Source organism: Anastrepha ludens, chromosome 3 (genome assembly GCF_028408465.1).
Source record: "Anastrepha ludens isolate Willacy chromosome 3, idAnaLude1.1, whole genome shotgun sequence".
In the NCBI taxonomy this organism is placed as follows: domain Eukaryota; kingdom Metazoa; phylum Arthropoda; class Insecta; order Diptera; family Tephritidae; genus Anastrepha; species Anastrepha ludens.
In genome coordinates this window covers 54,783,372-54,799,589 of record NC_071499.1, presented here as the reverse complement: position 1 = coordinate 54,799,589, position 16,218 = coordinate 54,783,372, and the positions used below count along the sequence as shown (strand labels likewise).

The window sequence follows — 16,218 nt, the reverse complement described above, 5'->3', positions numbered from 1 at the left end:
ATTTTGTGATACAACCTATACATTTTGAATGCATAGAAGCAAATTATGTTTACAGAATTGTTATAACTCAATTCAGTGACGTAATTTAAAGCTTATTTGCATCAAATAATTTGTCTATTTAAACAAAGTCTATATCACCTCGGCGAAAATGATTTTACAAAACACATTCCTGAAATTATGAGAATCTACTACGAGAAATAATCAATTTTAATTGAAATAAATAATAATTGATTCAATCAATATAATAACGCCATTTTAAACAATGAAAATATAATTAAACGAGTACATGACACTTTTCGCAGAAGCTTAATTTTAAACCGGAATTAGTTTTACATTATTTAAATGAATAAAAGTGCACTGAGTTAAATATATTGAACATATTTTATTAATTTAAAAAACTACTTTTACAATTTTGTCGCAATCTTCAACAGAATATTAACAAAAATAATAATTTATCGCACGTCATAACGCTATTTATGCATTTCTTTTTCATCCACGCAATTGTCGTAACCTTATTTGCTTCAGCCATGATTCTTATGTTTAGCATGTACACTACTCATAAGAGTTGGCAGCCCTACGCATAATTTTTGCAATGTCTCTCTTGTCTTCATAGATAACCTTCTCTTTTTGTCAACGTATTTATTAAAACGAATTGCCAAAAGTCGGTTTGTATTTCCCGTATTTCTCCCTTAATTTGAAGGGATGTGGTAAAAAGTGCCCAAAGTCTTATTGGAATAATCGGTTGTAGGAGTGATTACGTAGCCCAGTTGGCAAACATGCTTAGTGGATTAAAAAGCGGACCATCCAGACATGTCCTGGCTGTTGTAGTATTGTGCATACTTTGGTATGTAATCTCATCCAGCAATAATGTTATCGGCAAGATGGTATTGAACGAGTTCCCATTTCCCATGACGGTGACAATGATACAACTATGCAGTATATCCTTGTATAGTGGGCCTTTTTTTAACCTCTGGCGCATTCGAAAATACCAAAACGTTTCTCGAGGATACTATTGGCGAATGATTATTCCACTGGCGTTAGGAAAGTTTCTTTCATCTGTCACATCACACATTTCGTTATGGAAAGTACCAGTATCTTATGCCCATACAGGTGAGTAATTGGAAAAAATTGAATGCCTAAAGCAGCATCAATAAAGCTTCAACTGCTAGTCAATAAAAAAACTGTTTGACACGTTGGCCTGTTACAATTGATGTTGTAAGCGTGGCCAAAGACGAATTGAATACCTATCTAAATATAATTATTGAGCGCTGCTTTGCAAGTTAAATGGTTTTTTTTTTTATGTCAGTGGTGTGTATGTTGGTTTATTCCATCGTTTACTTTACTTAAAGCAAATAAAAAATAAATCATCTTTTGTATTCGAAACAAAAGTTTAAATCGTGTCAAAATGTAAATAAAGTAAAACAGTGGAAATAAATAAACACATCAAAATAAATTGTTTTTAATGTGCTTATATTTTTCAGTTAAAGCTACTATGCCACTGTTTACCGTAATCTTGACACGTTTCCTATTTCGTGAAAAGCAACCCACTTTGGTGTATCTCAGCTTGGTACCAATTATAACGGGCGTTGCAATTGCTACCGTGACAGAAATTTCATTCGACATGATTGGCTTAATAAGTGCACTCTTATCGACAATGGGATTTTCCCTGCAGAACATCTTCTCCAAAAAGGCATGATTCCATTAACTAAAAACATATACAAACATGATGTAAATTCTGTGTTCATATTTTACAGGTGCTAAAGGACACGGGAATGCATCATTTGCGACTTTTGGAATTATTGGGCAAATTAGCGCTGATTATGTTCTTGCCAATTTGGATTTTTGTGGATAGTCTTAGTATTATACGACATCCCGTCATTGTAAATTAATTATTGACTATATTGCAATTATATAACAAAACAAGTCTGTTTTCTTCTTTTTAGACAGGTTTAGATTATCGGGTGATTGCATTGCTATTCGCTGATGGTGTTTTAAACTGGTTGCAGAACGTTATCGCATTTAATGTACTATCACTAGTGTCACCACTGACATATGCGGTTGCGAGCGCATCAAAACGAATTTTTGTGATAGGTGTATCGCTGTTAATTTTAGGGAACCCCGTAACCTTCTTAAATTGCGTTGGCATGACTTTGGCCATTTTTGGCGTATTGTGTTATAATAGGGTAAAGTTGTATTTAGCATTTCTATTACGTTCTGTCATGGTAATATTAATTAAAAAAAATATATAAATACTTTCAGGCAAAGCAAGTGTCCAAATCATCAAAGACGATATTACCTCTCACACAAAATCATCGTATTAAATACGAGCCATTCAAAGGGAATCTGGACCCTTACCATCATGGTGTGGTGAACAGCAGTGTGAATGGTTTCGCTAACAAACGTGGTGAAAAACAATATACAAATACAAATTCAGTTGCAACAAATAGCTTGCTGACGAATGGAAATGTTTTTCCAAATGGTAGTACGGCCCGTTTACTTTTTGTTTAATTTAAACAGTTAAATTTGTTAAGTAGATATTAGAGAAAATTAAATTAGACAAAAAATTTAGTTAGATAAATAATATTTTGTTTTGTTTTTATGCAATATTACAATAGAAAAATAAATTGTTCATGTATGTAAATATATAATAGAATTTTTCTACAAACAAACAATTTGAGATGCAATAGAGATTACAATCAGTATCACAAGCACTATAGTGATTACTTTGAGCAACTTGTGCTACATGAATGATAAGATATCATAAACAATATGTATACTTGTATGTATTTTATGTATGAATGAATTTTAATTAACAATTTTCCCCATCGAGGATGAAGCAAATGTAAATAAGTGAGCAGTGCCTGTAAAACAGGGCCAATTTTTATGAATTTGTACGAAGTTAGTGAAAATATGTAAGATATTTTGCGTAAGCAAATATATGTACTTGTTTTTGAAAAAAATAATAATAATAAAAAAATAAAACAGTGCATCGGAATTATAAATTAATCAAAAACTGACGTGCAATTTGTTGTTTTACTGTAATTTTTTCGGTTTTTGTCGTAATAATCCGCAATAGTTGCGGTGAAATAATTGAAGAGAATAAGAATTATTCATACATAATTATTAACATCACAGTCCAAACATACGCTAATAATTTTGAAAGAGGATGTCTCCCTTACCAACTTTGACGAAGAGAGAACTAGTCCAGAAGATCCGATTTTTTTTCGCGCGGTCTTAAGGTTTTAATTTTTTGGCCGACAGTGCAATTAATTTATCGATTTCAATTAATTTTTGCAATTTCTGTCCTCGAATTTCTCGTAGAATTTTACCAGCTATTTTTTTGTTGTAACTTCAAAATGCGACATCTCAGTGAAAAATAAAGATATTTAAACAAACTCAACGGCATTTAAAAGAGGAAGACTTATACTTTAAAATACCACGTCTACTTTTTTATGAAGAGCAAAATCTTCGTAGCTACATAACTTCAAAAATGGGCAAAAACAGCGTTTTTTGCACTTTTAGGTTAGGATATCTCAAAGTCCTGACGTGATAGAGCAATTTAAACCCCGGATTCGGATTCTACGCAAAAAATTACTTCGGAAATGACACTACACTTTTATAGAACATTCCGAACCCATTTTTTTGCAGACCTGTGTTATTATTCTGTAGACTTTATTTTAGGTCCCGAACCTAATATATTCATAAAAATAAAAAAACAAAAAAAAATGGCGGACTTGTGAAAAAAGTTCTCACAATCTATTTTTTTTCTTCATAAATTGTTTAAATTGAATAGTTTATTATTAAAAAATTATGTGTTCTAAAGGTCCGGGATCTAGATATGTGTGTCTAGAATAACGGGTTAAATTTTTAGCCAAATCGGTTGAATAGTTTTGAGTCAGTGATTCCGAAAACATGGTTTTGAGAAAAACGCGTTTAAAGTTTCAGAGCAGCTGCTGCTGGTGTGTCACACGCTTTCATACAGACTACGGCGCGCTCTCTTATTTTAGCTATAACTTTAAAAATAATTAAAATTTCTGTCTGAAATTTTTATAGTATATTTTTAAGATGTTTTTCTTCCGAAAAGTGTAAAAAAAAATTCGATTGTTTGAACCCGTCACACCGGGCTACTACCTTATGAACATTAAGTCTGATCACACACAGTGCATTAAAAAAGAGTTCGAAGTAGTTTTACTAAATTTTAATTTAGGTAGGTAATAGTATTTGTTGTATTTTATGAACTATTAGTGTTAGTTGGCGTTGAGGAACACTGTTCGACAATGTATTTGTTATTTGTTGCGAACTATTGGAAAATTCGTCCAGCTTCTATTTCATTTTTTATATATTTGTAGCCCGGAATCATGCGCACTCTAGGACTATGAACTCTGTCATTCCCATGGCAGCCGGTTCTACGTTACCGGAATGACTCGGGGTTTTCCCGACCAAGAGCTGCCGCCCTAGTAAACTAGCCCTGTCTAGTGTACCGTAACTCACCTCATTATGGACACTATGCATTCTAGGAATAAGGTTGACTTTGGCTCAATATGATCGAAAAATCGGATATCGGCACAGACATACCGAAAACCTAAAATCTTTGCACATAAGGACGTGCGTGCGGGTTAAAAGTGCTCCAGCTTATCTTGGTCTCCAGCTCCATCCTGAACCTTTTTTCGAAAATTGTTACATTTGATTTGTTACGAGTTGATTTTCCACGATGCCGCCTGATTTATTAGTCAGTCTACTATATTAAATCCAAATGGAGTTTTTTCTTTGAACTTATCTGCTTAATTGAAAAATTGTTTACATTCAATGGTTCTTCTCTTGGATTTATTACGTTATTGAAGTGACTATAAATATTTTGATTTATTTTTTTTTTACTCGGTATCAGCGGCATTTAAAGCAATTATTTGTTCCATTCGTTGCATAAACGTAGAAGTGACTATAAATATTTTGATTTATTTTTTTTTTACTCGGTATCAGCGGCATTTAAAGCAATTATTTGTTCCATTCGTTGCATAAACGTAGAATTTTTCTAACTATTAATAGGATAATCTGCGCCTCCTTATTTGCATAGAACTGACTCCTGCAATGCATAAGACGGGTGATCCTGTAATCTGCGCAAATAACCGCGGAATAAGCCTGTTTAACATCGCATACAAGGTCCTGTCGAGCCTATTGTGTGAGAGAATGAAGCCCATCATCAACAAACTGATGAATGAAGGTAAGAAAAACTACTTGCTGTCAACACACAGGGAGTCTGCGCGTTTTGGACAATATGTCAGTGTTAACAACCAACAATTCGACGTTGTGAAGGACTTTTGTCTACCTTGGCACCAGTATTAATAACAGAAATGACGTCAGCCTGGAGATCAAAAGGAGAATAACTCTTGCCAACAGGTGTTACTTAGGACTTAGTAGGCAACTGAGAAGTAGAGCTCTCTCTCGAAGGACTAAACTGGCACTCTACAAAACACTCATCATTCCCGTCCCAATATATGGCGCAGAAGCATGGACGATGTCAACAGCTTATGAAAAAGTTTTGGGAGTCTTCGAGAGAAAGATTCTGCGTAAGGTCTTTGGCACCCTCCGCGTTAGTGAGGAGTACCGCGTACGGTGGAAGAGCGAGTTGTATGTGCTACATATATAGGGACATGGACATAGTTAAGCCTGTCACCTTGGCCATGTCACCGGTATGAAAGAAGACGCTCCAGCAAGGCGAATTTACGACACGCTACCCCAAAAAGGAAGTTGTGGAAGACGAGACCACATCTGCGTAGGAAAGGTCTAGTGTTGTAGGACCTGTCTTCACCCGAGATTTCCAACTGGCACCAACGAGCGCAGGACAGAAACAGCTGGCGCGTCATATTGGATTCGGCCAAAACCGACACACGGTTGTAGCGCCACATAAGTAAGTAAGTAGACCCCTTCCGGACTAAGCGACGTTTGGTTCGTTTTTAATGCAAATAGAGTACTCTGAAGTTTAATGCGATTTCCATGGCAGAACGGAATTCTGAAACCTTTCACTACATCCCTTATTGGGCTTATTTTGCTCAAATTCAACCCGTGCTGTGGACTAGTCACTTACATATGTATGTATGTAAAACACTTAGAGGCATTTTGTTCGTTATTTGAATTTTACAATTGATGCCAGTATCCATCAAAGTCGTATGAATTTGTGCTTTGGATATAAAAACTAATAAAATCACACAAATAGAGAACCTCCTCATTTTGTAGAGCTGTCAAACCAACACATTTTTTTGTTGTCAAGGAAACGAAATTGCATTGAGCAAAGTTTCTTTGAAACCAATTCTTATCAAGCCAAATATTGAATTTCTCAGAGCGATGGTAAAGAGTAAGTTTTTAAAAATATCTTAATTTACACATTAATAAAGTTTTTCAATTGAAAATTTGCAGTTACCGAGGAATTAGTGCGCAAGAAATCCGAGCATAATGAGTGTCTCATCAGTACGCTGGAAGAACTTTCGTTACACCAGGAGGATATTGAACGAATAGAACATTTACAAAATTGGTGTCGGGAACTGAAAATTTTACTCCTCCAATCAAATCTTATTTCTAAAATAGAAAATTTACATAAATTGAAAAAATTGGAATATTTAAACTTGGCTGTTAATAATATAGAACGCATTGAAAATCTGGAACAACTCGAGTCTCTAACTAAATTAGACTTAACATTGAATTTCATTGGCGGCATAACATCGCTCGAAAGCTTAAAGGGAAATTATAATTTGCGCGAATTGATACTCATTGGAAATCCATGTTGTGAATATCCAAACTACAGAGATTATGTAATGGGTACATTGCCGCAGCTGAATAGCCTGGACTCTGAAGAAATCAAATTATCGCAAAAATTACAGGCACAGAAATTATTGAGCAGCTACCGTCCGATTATTGTGCAAAAACAAGCAGACTATTTTATTGAGCGCGATGAGCAAAAGCTGAGAGTGGCACAGAAAAAAGAACAGCTGGAAGCAGAAATGGCGGAAATCGACGATGAAGATATGCGTTTAAAGAAGTTTTGGGATGCCAAAAGCGAGCATTGTCCGGAGACACGCATGGATATTGCAAAATATCATAAGCTCGGTCGAGAGAAAAAAAATATGGACCAGAATGACAAGCAGGTGCGTAAAACACCGGCACTCTTCGCGCCATGCGGACGTCCATATAATCTCAATCAACCGAAATTGCCATTCAATTTGAGGGATGAGGTCAATGAGTACATACTGGAGCTGGGAATTTACAAGTAAGTGTTCGGCATCGTTAAACACCGAAGGTTACGTATTTCGTTGGAATCAGCAATTGAACCGGGAATCTGAAATTGTAGATTTTTATTAACACTTGTACGCCAGGGGATATAATTTTGTTCATTTAACGGTTGTATGTAACAGCATAAAATAATCGAGATAGATATTTAACCCCTTGCCGTGCTTTAACGAGTCTGACTCGTGATGAAAATTTTGGCCCAAACATAAATATGATGAGCCAGACTCGTGAATAGGTCAACGGGCCAAACGGAAATATCACGAGTCGAGGTCGTGTACAGATAATCGGATCAAACATAAGCATCACGAGTCTGGGTCGTGATTGATTGTTAGTTTCTATCTGTATGCCACCACAGTTAGTCACGAGTCTCATAATTGCTGTTACATCATTTCGTGCATCAGTCTGATCTTTTTATCACGCATTGACGCGTAACACTTGAGCCCGAGTTTCGCCGAGCTAAATGGCACGACAAGGGGTTTAACATACATAAGTGTATACCAAAATGCTCATAATGGTGAAAGGCGTCGATTTAGCCATACCTGTTCGACCGTCCATACGTACTCACAATGGGTTAGTTTAGTTTATACTGGCTGGCCGAAGCCACGCAGAGACTATTTTGGTCCATAGCGTACCGGATCAGAGTCCTATTTAACGAAAATATGCATCACTTAAGATGTTCGCAAATTTTAGGAGTCGCTCGAGCTTCAGTTCAGGGATAGATTCTAGCCTTTCAAAGCTGTAAGCATCCAGGTAGAATATTCTAGTTTTCGAGAGAGCCGGACAGTAGCATAGAAGATGATCTAAGGTTTCTCTTGTACCCGGCTCATTACATTTCCTGCAAACGTCGTTATTGGTTAAATTTAGCTTGTAAGCGTGTGCTGCAACTAGGCAGTGCCCTGTTAGAAACCAACTAAAGTTCTACAGTTTATTCTATCGAACGATATAACCGATTTAGTATACTTGTCGTTATATGCGTACCAAACTGAATCCAAGACAATAATTTGTGAGTATCGGACTATTGCACATTCTCCGATGTTTCACTTCCTCCGCATTGGCCTGAAAAGGCAGTGGGAGGAGTGAATACCATCGATGGCGTAAAATCTCCATACACCCACAGGAGCGGAACCTGGACGCAGGAACATGTTGGGTCTATTGATATAAACGCGGCTCCACCTTGAAGATTTGTTAACGCGGTGCCAGGGTGGAAATCAGCAGAGGAGGAGGAATGTTAAAGGGCTAGTGGGAGCATGCCCAACATACCATTAGTGTGGCGGCACCTTTGATGATGTTTCTGACATTTTGATTTACACCTGCTGACTAAAAAAAATCCTACAGTGCCAGGTGTAGATCCTATCTTCAGATCCACTTCAGATCCTATCACTATGAAATAACTCGGCCAAATAAGTTTCAATATTCCTAATAGAGGACTTCGCTCTTATAATCTTTTTTATGTTGAAGTCCTCAGATCTAATTAAAATAGCCTTGTATATGTAATTTAGAAATTATTACTACCTTTTTTTGCAGATACTTGGACACATCGCAAATCAAAGTGGATGTAGAGTCAAACTATCTCCGGGTTTCTGTGAAAGGAAAAATTTTCCAAATGACATTTTCGGAAGAGATTAAAACTACAGAAGCGAGAATACAACGTTCACAATTAACTGGTCACCTCCTTGTAAATTTGCCGAAATTGAAGGTCAATGAACTGCTCATTGTGCGGGCAAAAAATAAAGGTATAAATAATTTGTTTCTCAAGAAAACTTACAATAGCGAAATTAAGTAACGCGTAAAATTTGTGGGTAAAAATATGTAAATACACCAAACTCTTTTTTGACACGGTAGATACGTTCCTTAGAAAAGCGTGCAAAAAATTGTGTAAAGGAATACATACATGCGATATACAAGGTGAAGTCCAAAATAAACAATACTGAGCAAAAATAGAAATGACAGGAGCTTTGTTCTGATAACTTCGAGCTCAGGCCCTATGGCCTCGATACACTTCTTTGCATGAGCTAAAAGCTTTTCGAAAGAGTGTTTCAGGTCATTGACCGGAATGCCCTTCAGGCTGTCGACACAAGCCTTTTGGATGGCTTCTACGAACGCAAAACGTTTTCCTTTCATGGCCAAATGCAATTTTCCGATAAGGTAAAAGTCACAGGGAGCCATATTAGGCGAATACGGTGAGTGATTGATGGTTGAAATGCGATTTCTAGTCAAAAAATCAGTCACAAGAGTCATTATCATACAATAAGCGCCAACTTCCTTCTTCGCGGTATTCCATTCGGCACTTTGACGCTTAGCTTCAGGTCCACGTTTCATCACCACTTACAATCTTGTAAAGGAAGTTCTCGTCTTTTCTCGCCTCTTTAATGAGGTCTTTCGAATGTTGAATTCAGAGCAATTTTTGGTTCTCAGTTAACTTGTGCGGAATGAAACGTCCTCAGACCTTTCATAAGCCCAAAACTATCAGTTAAAATGCGATAAATCGATGTTTTGGAGATATTCAACTCCGATTCCATGAATCTCAACTATGATTTCGGTTAATTTTTGATAAATTTGCCAACAGTTTCGATGGAGTTTTCGGTGATTACTGGTTTTTGGACGGCCCGTATGTTCACTGTCACTTATGTCCTCAAAACCATCTGTGAAACGTATAAACCACTCATGACCTCTGACACGAGATAGAGAATCATCGCCATAAACTTTTTCCATCAATTCAAATATTTCGGTAAACGTTTTACTGATTTTAAAACAAAATTTGATATTAGCTCTTTGTTGGAAACTCATTTTTGTACCGATGACACAAACATACTGACACTTTAAACGCAATAACTTCGCTTCCACTGAACCGAATGTCACCAAACTATCACTGGAAGTCAGCTAGGGGTGTAACTTCCAACGCACTAACTCATTAGAAAAACCGAAAAGAAAATATTTTTATGACGCCAGTCTTGTTTATTTTGGACTTCACCTTGTATAATCTTGATCATAGAACTTCTTGAAGAATTTATATTCAAATGAGTGAAAAACACATTTTTCTATTCACAGACAATACCAGCCAGTTTACGAGGTGTAAAGCAGATAAAAGGTAGGTTTTAACAGTTCGGTTTGTAATAGACAAAATTAAATATCCCCAATGATCTTTCGGAGATCGCTCCTCTAGGTTTCCAACCCTAGATTTTGTTCAAATGAAATGAATAATGATAACCCCGGCAAGTTAATGTCATGGTTTTATTATATTATTTTTTATGGACAAAAACGCACTCAAAGACGCCAGCAGAGAACTAACCGCTTAAAAAAAACTAAAGAGGCCATAAATATTAGTTTTCTCCCTCGGATTAAGATCGAATCGGTATCCTTCAGGCTAACAACTGATGAGTCACACATTATTACACTCACCCTAGTATGACATGCCTTTCAGTTAAACTAAATTTAAACGCTCGATTTTGCAGTACGAAGAGAAAAATATGCTTACAAAGATATTTATTACTTCTAGCCAGATATATTATTCAAATTCGGGCACAAATAAAATTCCGAATAAGTGGTTAAGAACAAGTTAACCCCTTTCTAAGGCACTAAAATACAATACATTAACCTATGAAGCTGGCCTTCGACAGGAGGGACTACGCTATAGGCATCTTTTTAGACATAGCGGAGGCGTTTGATAATGCCACTTTTGATAGTATGTGCAGCTCTGCTAGTAGACATGGCGTAAATCGGGTGCTAGTGAATTGGATTCGTTCGATGCTGATCCAAAGAATCGTCTCGGTGTGAGCAGAGGAAGATCTGCTGGGTTTATCTGGGGTTAATAGAGGTTGCCTTCAAGGCGGTGAGCTGTCTCCTCTGCTCACCACCTTAAACAACTCGGAAGTCTATACACAAGCATATGCGGCCACTTCCTTGGCCCGGAGGCCGTTCTGCCACTCCCTTCTGCAGCCATCAAAGCCGCGGTTAGCAAACTGGTTACTACAACCCACAAGCGAGCTGGGCAGGCTGAGAGAGGGTGCAGATGGACAAAACTAATGTTACCCGTCATGTCCGACCGACTGTCACAGTTCCTCCTGTCACTAAGCAGAGGAGACTGTAGGCGGCTGATTGGACTGATGACGAGCCATTTTTTATGGGCAAAGTACATGGAAAAGGTGGGCATCTCAGACAGTGCACTCAGCCCAGTAATGTAGAGAGGAGGATGAGAAGCCGGACCACTTTCTATGCGTCTCCCCACCTTCGCTCGATTCAGGCATGAGGTCTTTGGCACTGATGTGTTAAGAAGCTACCACCTTGGTTCCTTGGCACCACAAGATCTACTCAGATTTCTTCGGAGATCGAGTAGATTTAAAGAAAATTAAAAAGGCAATCCGAGCGCAGTACAATGGATTTAATTGTGTCTGAGTGCTGTACTTGCTAGTCTGTCCCGACAAAAAAAACCTATGAAGCAAAAGTAAAAAGTGCTATTTTATGATAGTTTCTGTAGACTTTTACGACCTTTTAATGGAAATTTGATCTGAAAAGACCCCAATGAAATATTTTTTAGAGCCTTTTAACCCTCCAGCGACCTTACAACGAATTGTTTTTCAAACTTCTACAAAAAGATCCAAACGACCCTATTTTGAGCGAGCTAAGGGGTTAACATGTTCTAAAACAATATTTCTCATGAACTTCCCTCAGATAATTATTTTAAACGTTTTTTCCACTTTTTCGAAAAATGCTTGGTACATGAGAATGTAAAAAACTTTGCATCCTGAGTTGGAATTACCGCACTCTCAAAATGGCTATTGCTTTGTGTAGTTAATATGAATTTAACAAGAAGCGTAATGCTACCATGCCTCTTTATTGCATAATTTTAGGCACATTGCATTTTAGGTGCTGTATATTCTGCCTACATTAACACAGGCCACACATACACACATATGTACATATATGAATGCGTGTATGTATAGATTTGCCCTTTTCACGCACTTTGGCGATACTTTCTTGTTCTTAAAGTTTTTCTGTTAGCGAAGTGTTAGATTTTGAAATTTCATATTTTACATACAATTTTTGGTAATAAGCTTAGTAATTTCTGCAGAAGAAACTGAAACAAAGAAGCCTTAATTTGACCTATAGGTAGACCCTGAATCTGAACTCTACGCCATTTCTATAGCTGCCGATGCGCAATATTAACGCGCAAACCTCCACATTTATTCCCGAGAATCTTTCTCTGGTTTAACATGAAACGATTAAAGAAGGCCACTCCTATTTCCTTCGCGGTTGGTTCTCTAAATAGACCAAATTGTACGAACGTTCCAATTTATAACTGCCATGTTGCAAGAGGTACCTCTCTTTTAGACTTAGAAAATTCCTTAGATGTATCGAATGCGGGGGAAGGAGCCGTGGTGAAGCTCAATTAATTGCATACATAACCGCTCGCTTTTGAATTTCTCAAGTGTAAAAAAACGGACGTAAGCACCGGTAGTAATTCGTGTCAGCCATTCATTTTGTCAGTATGTCATGCATATGTATTTCAGCCGAGGAAAATTAAAAAACACAAAAATAAGTTTTGATTGAGATCAGGAACTTGTGAGTGGCTCGTAGTGCCGGAAGAAAGCAATTTTTTCTCGCCGAATGGAGTCCTTTGTGCGTCAAATTAGCATCGATATGAATTGAATGACACCGTCATGACTTATTAGTTAGGAGACTCCGCTTGGCTTTCTTCACCTTTGATTCCTGACCTTTTGGTCGACCGATACTTGGTCTCTGGTGTATTTTGATGAATCCATGTTTCGCTCACGTTAACGAAGCGCGGCAAAAATTACGATACTTCTCTTTCGGATAGTTTTTTTATATCCAAATATTTATTTAAAACTGAAGTCACTGAGCACTGATCGAAGTTCGAAAAAAGTTAAATTTTTTGGCTTTTTCAAAGTAAAAAAAATTATAAAAATCGTAAAATTTAAAATTTGTATGATCGAGGTTCGAGAAAAGTTAAATTTTTTGGCTTTTTTAGAGTAAAAAAAGATATGAAAAACGTAAAATTTAAAATTTTTAAAGGTCGGGCTAAACGACAGCTGCACATTTTCTGAGTATTTTGTAAAAAGTTGAAACCAATCGATCCGTTATTTAATGAGTTATCATGTCGTCCATTTGTAAAAACATCACTTTAGGAATATTGCCTTCAAAGATGTTCATAATTGCATTAGGAAAAGGCAAAGCAACAGGTTGACAACAGGTGGCTCTCGCACACACGAACTAATGCGCATTGCGGAAAACTCTTTGCGATCTAAACTAAACTCTTTTCGATCTAAACAACTTCTAGACTTAAAAAAAATCAAAAAATAAAAATAAAAGAAAATATTTTCATTTTTCCAATCTTCAAAGGAAGAAGAGCCCACATCAATCCGAACACGTTCACTCGCTGAACGTGGTGGTTTTCGTCAACTATTTTTGGTGCAGTGATCTCAATTGGGCGACCACAACGTTCGACGTCGCTTGTTGTGTTCGACCGCATCTTCAATCTCTTCCCAGTAGTAGTCGATTTCAATCGATGATTAAAGGGTTAGGGGTAGTCAGGCCCGAAAAAATGATGATTTTCAATAATTTTTTTTTTTTTGCTGGTCAATTGCTTTATTTTACAAAAATAAAAACACAGCATTAATACATCATGTTTTGACTTGACTTTAGCAAAATTTTTAGAAAAAATATTTATAATTGTAAAAGTTATCGCTATTTGTGTGGAGCCCGTTGCTCCAGAAGTCCCTTGCGGTGATCATCACAAGTCCTTGGAGATTCATCTCAAGAAATTAGTTCTATTAATAGATAATCCACGTTTTTTTTCTAAATCAACAATATGGAGGTCTCAGGAAATATTTTTCAGATCTTCGAGAAAGAAAAACGACAATTAATGGTTAAAAAAAAAATTAAAAAAAAATAAAAAATCCCTCGATCAGGCACGAGTTTTTATGTTTTTCAAAAGTAGTAAGCATTTTATTGAAATCTACCACGCGGTTTTCAAGTTACAGTGATCACCAGTTCAAAAAACATATTGTAGTTTTGAGAAAAACGCATTTAAAGTTTTGCTACTCGGCTACTTTTGCTCTCGAACGCTCCGGAGCGCCCTTTTTTAATTGTTCAATAACTCGAAAAGTATTTGTCGGATTCACTTCACATTTGCTCAGAATATTTTTAAGATATTATACTTTAAGAAAATGCAAAAAAAAAACAAATCTTTTCAAAATTCTGACTACTCATAACCCCTTAAGGACACCTGTCATAATTGCAAATTGCTGTCACAACAGGTCTATTTGACAGATCAATTCGAAAATTGTGTAGGATTTGATGTGGCAACACCATCTCTTCTAATTTTCAGGGATTCTTTCATACGCCCTTGTATTGTAATGAGTTAGTAATCAAAACAGTCGGCCGCCGTAGCCGAATAGTTGGGTACATGACCACCATTCGGGAGTGCGTAGGTTCGAATCTCCGTTCGTGAAACACCAAAATTAAGAAAAGGTTTTTTCTAATAGCGGTCGCCCCTCGGTAGACAATGGCACACCTACGAGTGTATTTCTGCCATGAAAAATCTCCTCGTAAAAAACCATCTGCCTTTCGGAGTCTGCTTAACACTGTAAGTCCCTCCATTTGTACACCAACATCAAGACGCACGCCTCAAATAGGAGGAGCGACTCGGCCGAACACCTAAAAGAAGCGTTATTTCTTTTTTTCGTAATCAAAAGTGTTAAGGGGTTATACGCAGTTATGAAGCAAATAAAAGACGGGTTGTCAAGGATTTATCCTGAAGAAACTTCAGAATATTTTAATTTGAAAATTTTTGGCGGTTATAAAAGCATCCTTCAAGAACGTAACAAAATTTTTTATTTATGAAAATGTTGATTATAGAGCGCGCTGCAGGCGATTTCTGGAACCTCCTTTAAAAAAAGACGATTTACGGTGTACATCGTAACTCAGGATTGGATTATCTGAAATCAAAAAACCAAACAAATTTTGTTAATATATTAGATTATCTAGTAATTAATCGTTCGGCTAATCAAAATAGTGAATTTTCACAAAATGGCAGCTTTTAAAAGAAATGATATCGATTTTTACGTTAAAATTTGGCCGTAAATTGATTATAAAATGGAAAATAAGTATCAGATTTACAAAAGGAACGATTAATTACTAGAAAATGTATCTTTAAAGATTGAGTTAAAACGGTTGACCGATCAAACAAGCCGTTTTCGAGATATCGTTTACACCGACTTGAAAAATGCCGTTTTGAAAAAAACACGTTTAAAGTTTCAATACCTACCTTAAAACGTGCCGAGGCATCTCTACATATTTAGGTATAACTCCGAAAGTATTGCTTAGATCTACTTCAAATTTCGTGCGTATACTTTTGAATATATGTACATTACAAAAATGCAATAAAAAAAATCGATTTTTTTGAAAGTCATAACTGCGTATAACCCCTTAACATACAATAATTATTTCCTTTTTTCCTTTCATCTCGCAGCAAATCGGAATTGAAAGGAACTGTGGATATACAAAATATTTGCAGCAACGAATACTTGGATGTTCCTGAGCTAATCGATTGAATTATTTGTTACCCACGTTTTTCGCTGACTTTCACTTAGTAAATAAACAATTGTTTGCTTATATTTTTTAAATAAAAATCGCATTTGTTTTATTTCTTGAAAGGGTAGTACTCGTTTCTATGTATGTATGTATGTTTGAATGTATGCATGTGGATACTTACAGTACAGTGAGTATTTGTTCGTACAACTACCGTTAGTAAATATATTACTTGGAAAAATTTTGAGTTTGTAGTTGGATCGCTTTGTTTTTATGTATGTATGTATGTATTTCGCGACTTCGAAAAACTCGTTTTGGTTTTATTTTACACGCTACATATAAATCTTTGAGTACATTACGAGTTTGTATGACGCGTGGTGTAATTGGTGTTTT

General features: G+C 36.4%; 2 protein-coding genes across 2 annotated transcripts; both read left to right on the top strand.

Moving 5' to 3' along the window:
- Positions 1-552: 552 nt before the first annotated feature.
- LOC128856454 (solute carrier family 35 member E1 homolog) lies at positions 553-3,017 on the top strand. Its single transcript, XM_054091756.1, has 5 exons — positions 553-1,110; positions 1,482-1,690; positions 1,755-1,880; positions 1,944-2,183; positions 2,260-3,017. The coding sequence occupies exons 1-5, from the start codon at positions 777-779 to the stop codon at positions 2,506-2,508; spliced, it is 1,158 nt and encodes a 385-aa protein (XP_053947731.1). The 5' UTR covers positions 553-776; the 3' UTR covers positions 2,509-3,017.
- A 3,227-nt stretch (positions 3,018-6,244) lies between these two features.
- Positions 6,245-15,943, top strand: LOC128857983 (protein tilB). Its single transcript, XM_054093857.1, has 5 exons — positions 6,245-6,349; positions 6,412-7,258; positions 8,803-9,011; positions 10,327-10,366; positions 15,767-15,943. The coding sequence occupies exons 1-5, from the start codon at positions 6,340-6,342 to the stop codon at positions 15,846-15,848; spliced, it is 1,188 nt and encodes a 395-aa protein (XP_053949832.1). The 5' UTR covers positions 6,245-6,339; the 3' UTR covers positions 15,849-15,943.
- The last annotated feature ends 275 nt before the right edge of the window (positions 15,944-16,218 follow it).

Coding starts and splice junctions, on each gene's coding strand:
- LOC128856454 (XM_054091756.1), top strand. CDS start 777: ATGCTTAGTGGATTAAAAAGCGGACCATCCAGACATGTCCTGGCTGTT. Junction 1,881..1,943: donor TTATACGACATCCCGTCATT/GTAAATTAATTA, acceptor TCTTCTTTTTAG/ACAGGTTTAGATTATCGGGT. Junction 2,184..2,259: donor GCGTATTGTGTTATAATAGG/GTAAAGTTGTAT, acceptor AAATACTTTCAG/GCAAAGCAAGTGTCCAAATC.
- LOC128857983 (XM_054093857.1), top strand. Junction 7,259..8,802: donor CTGGAGCTGGGAATTTACAA/GTAAGTGTTCGG, acceptor CTTTTTTTGCAG/ATACTTGGACACATCGCAAA. Junction 10,367..15,766: donor AGGTGTAAAGCAGATAAAAG/GTAGGTTTTAAC, acceptor TTCATCTCGCAG/CAAATCGGAATTGAAAGGAA.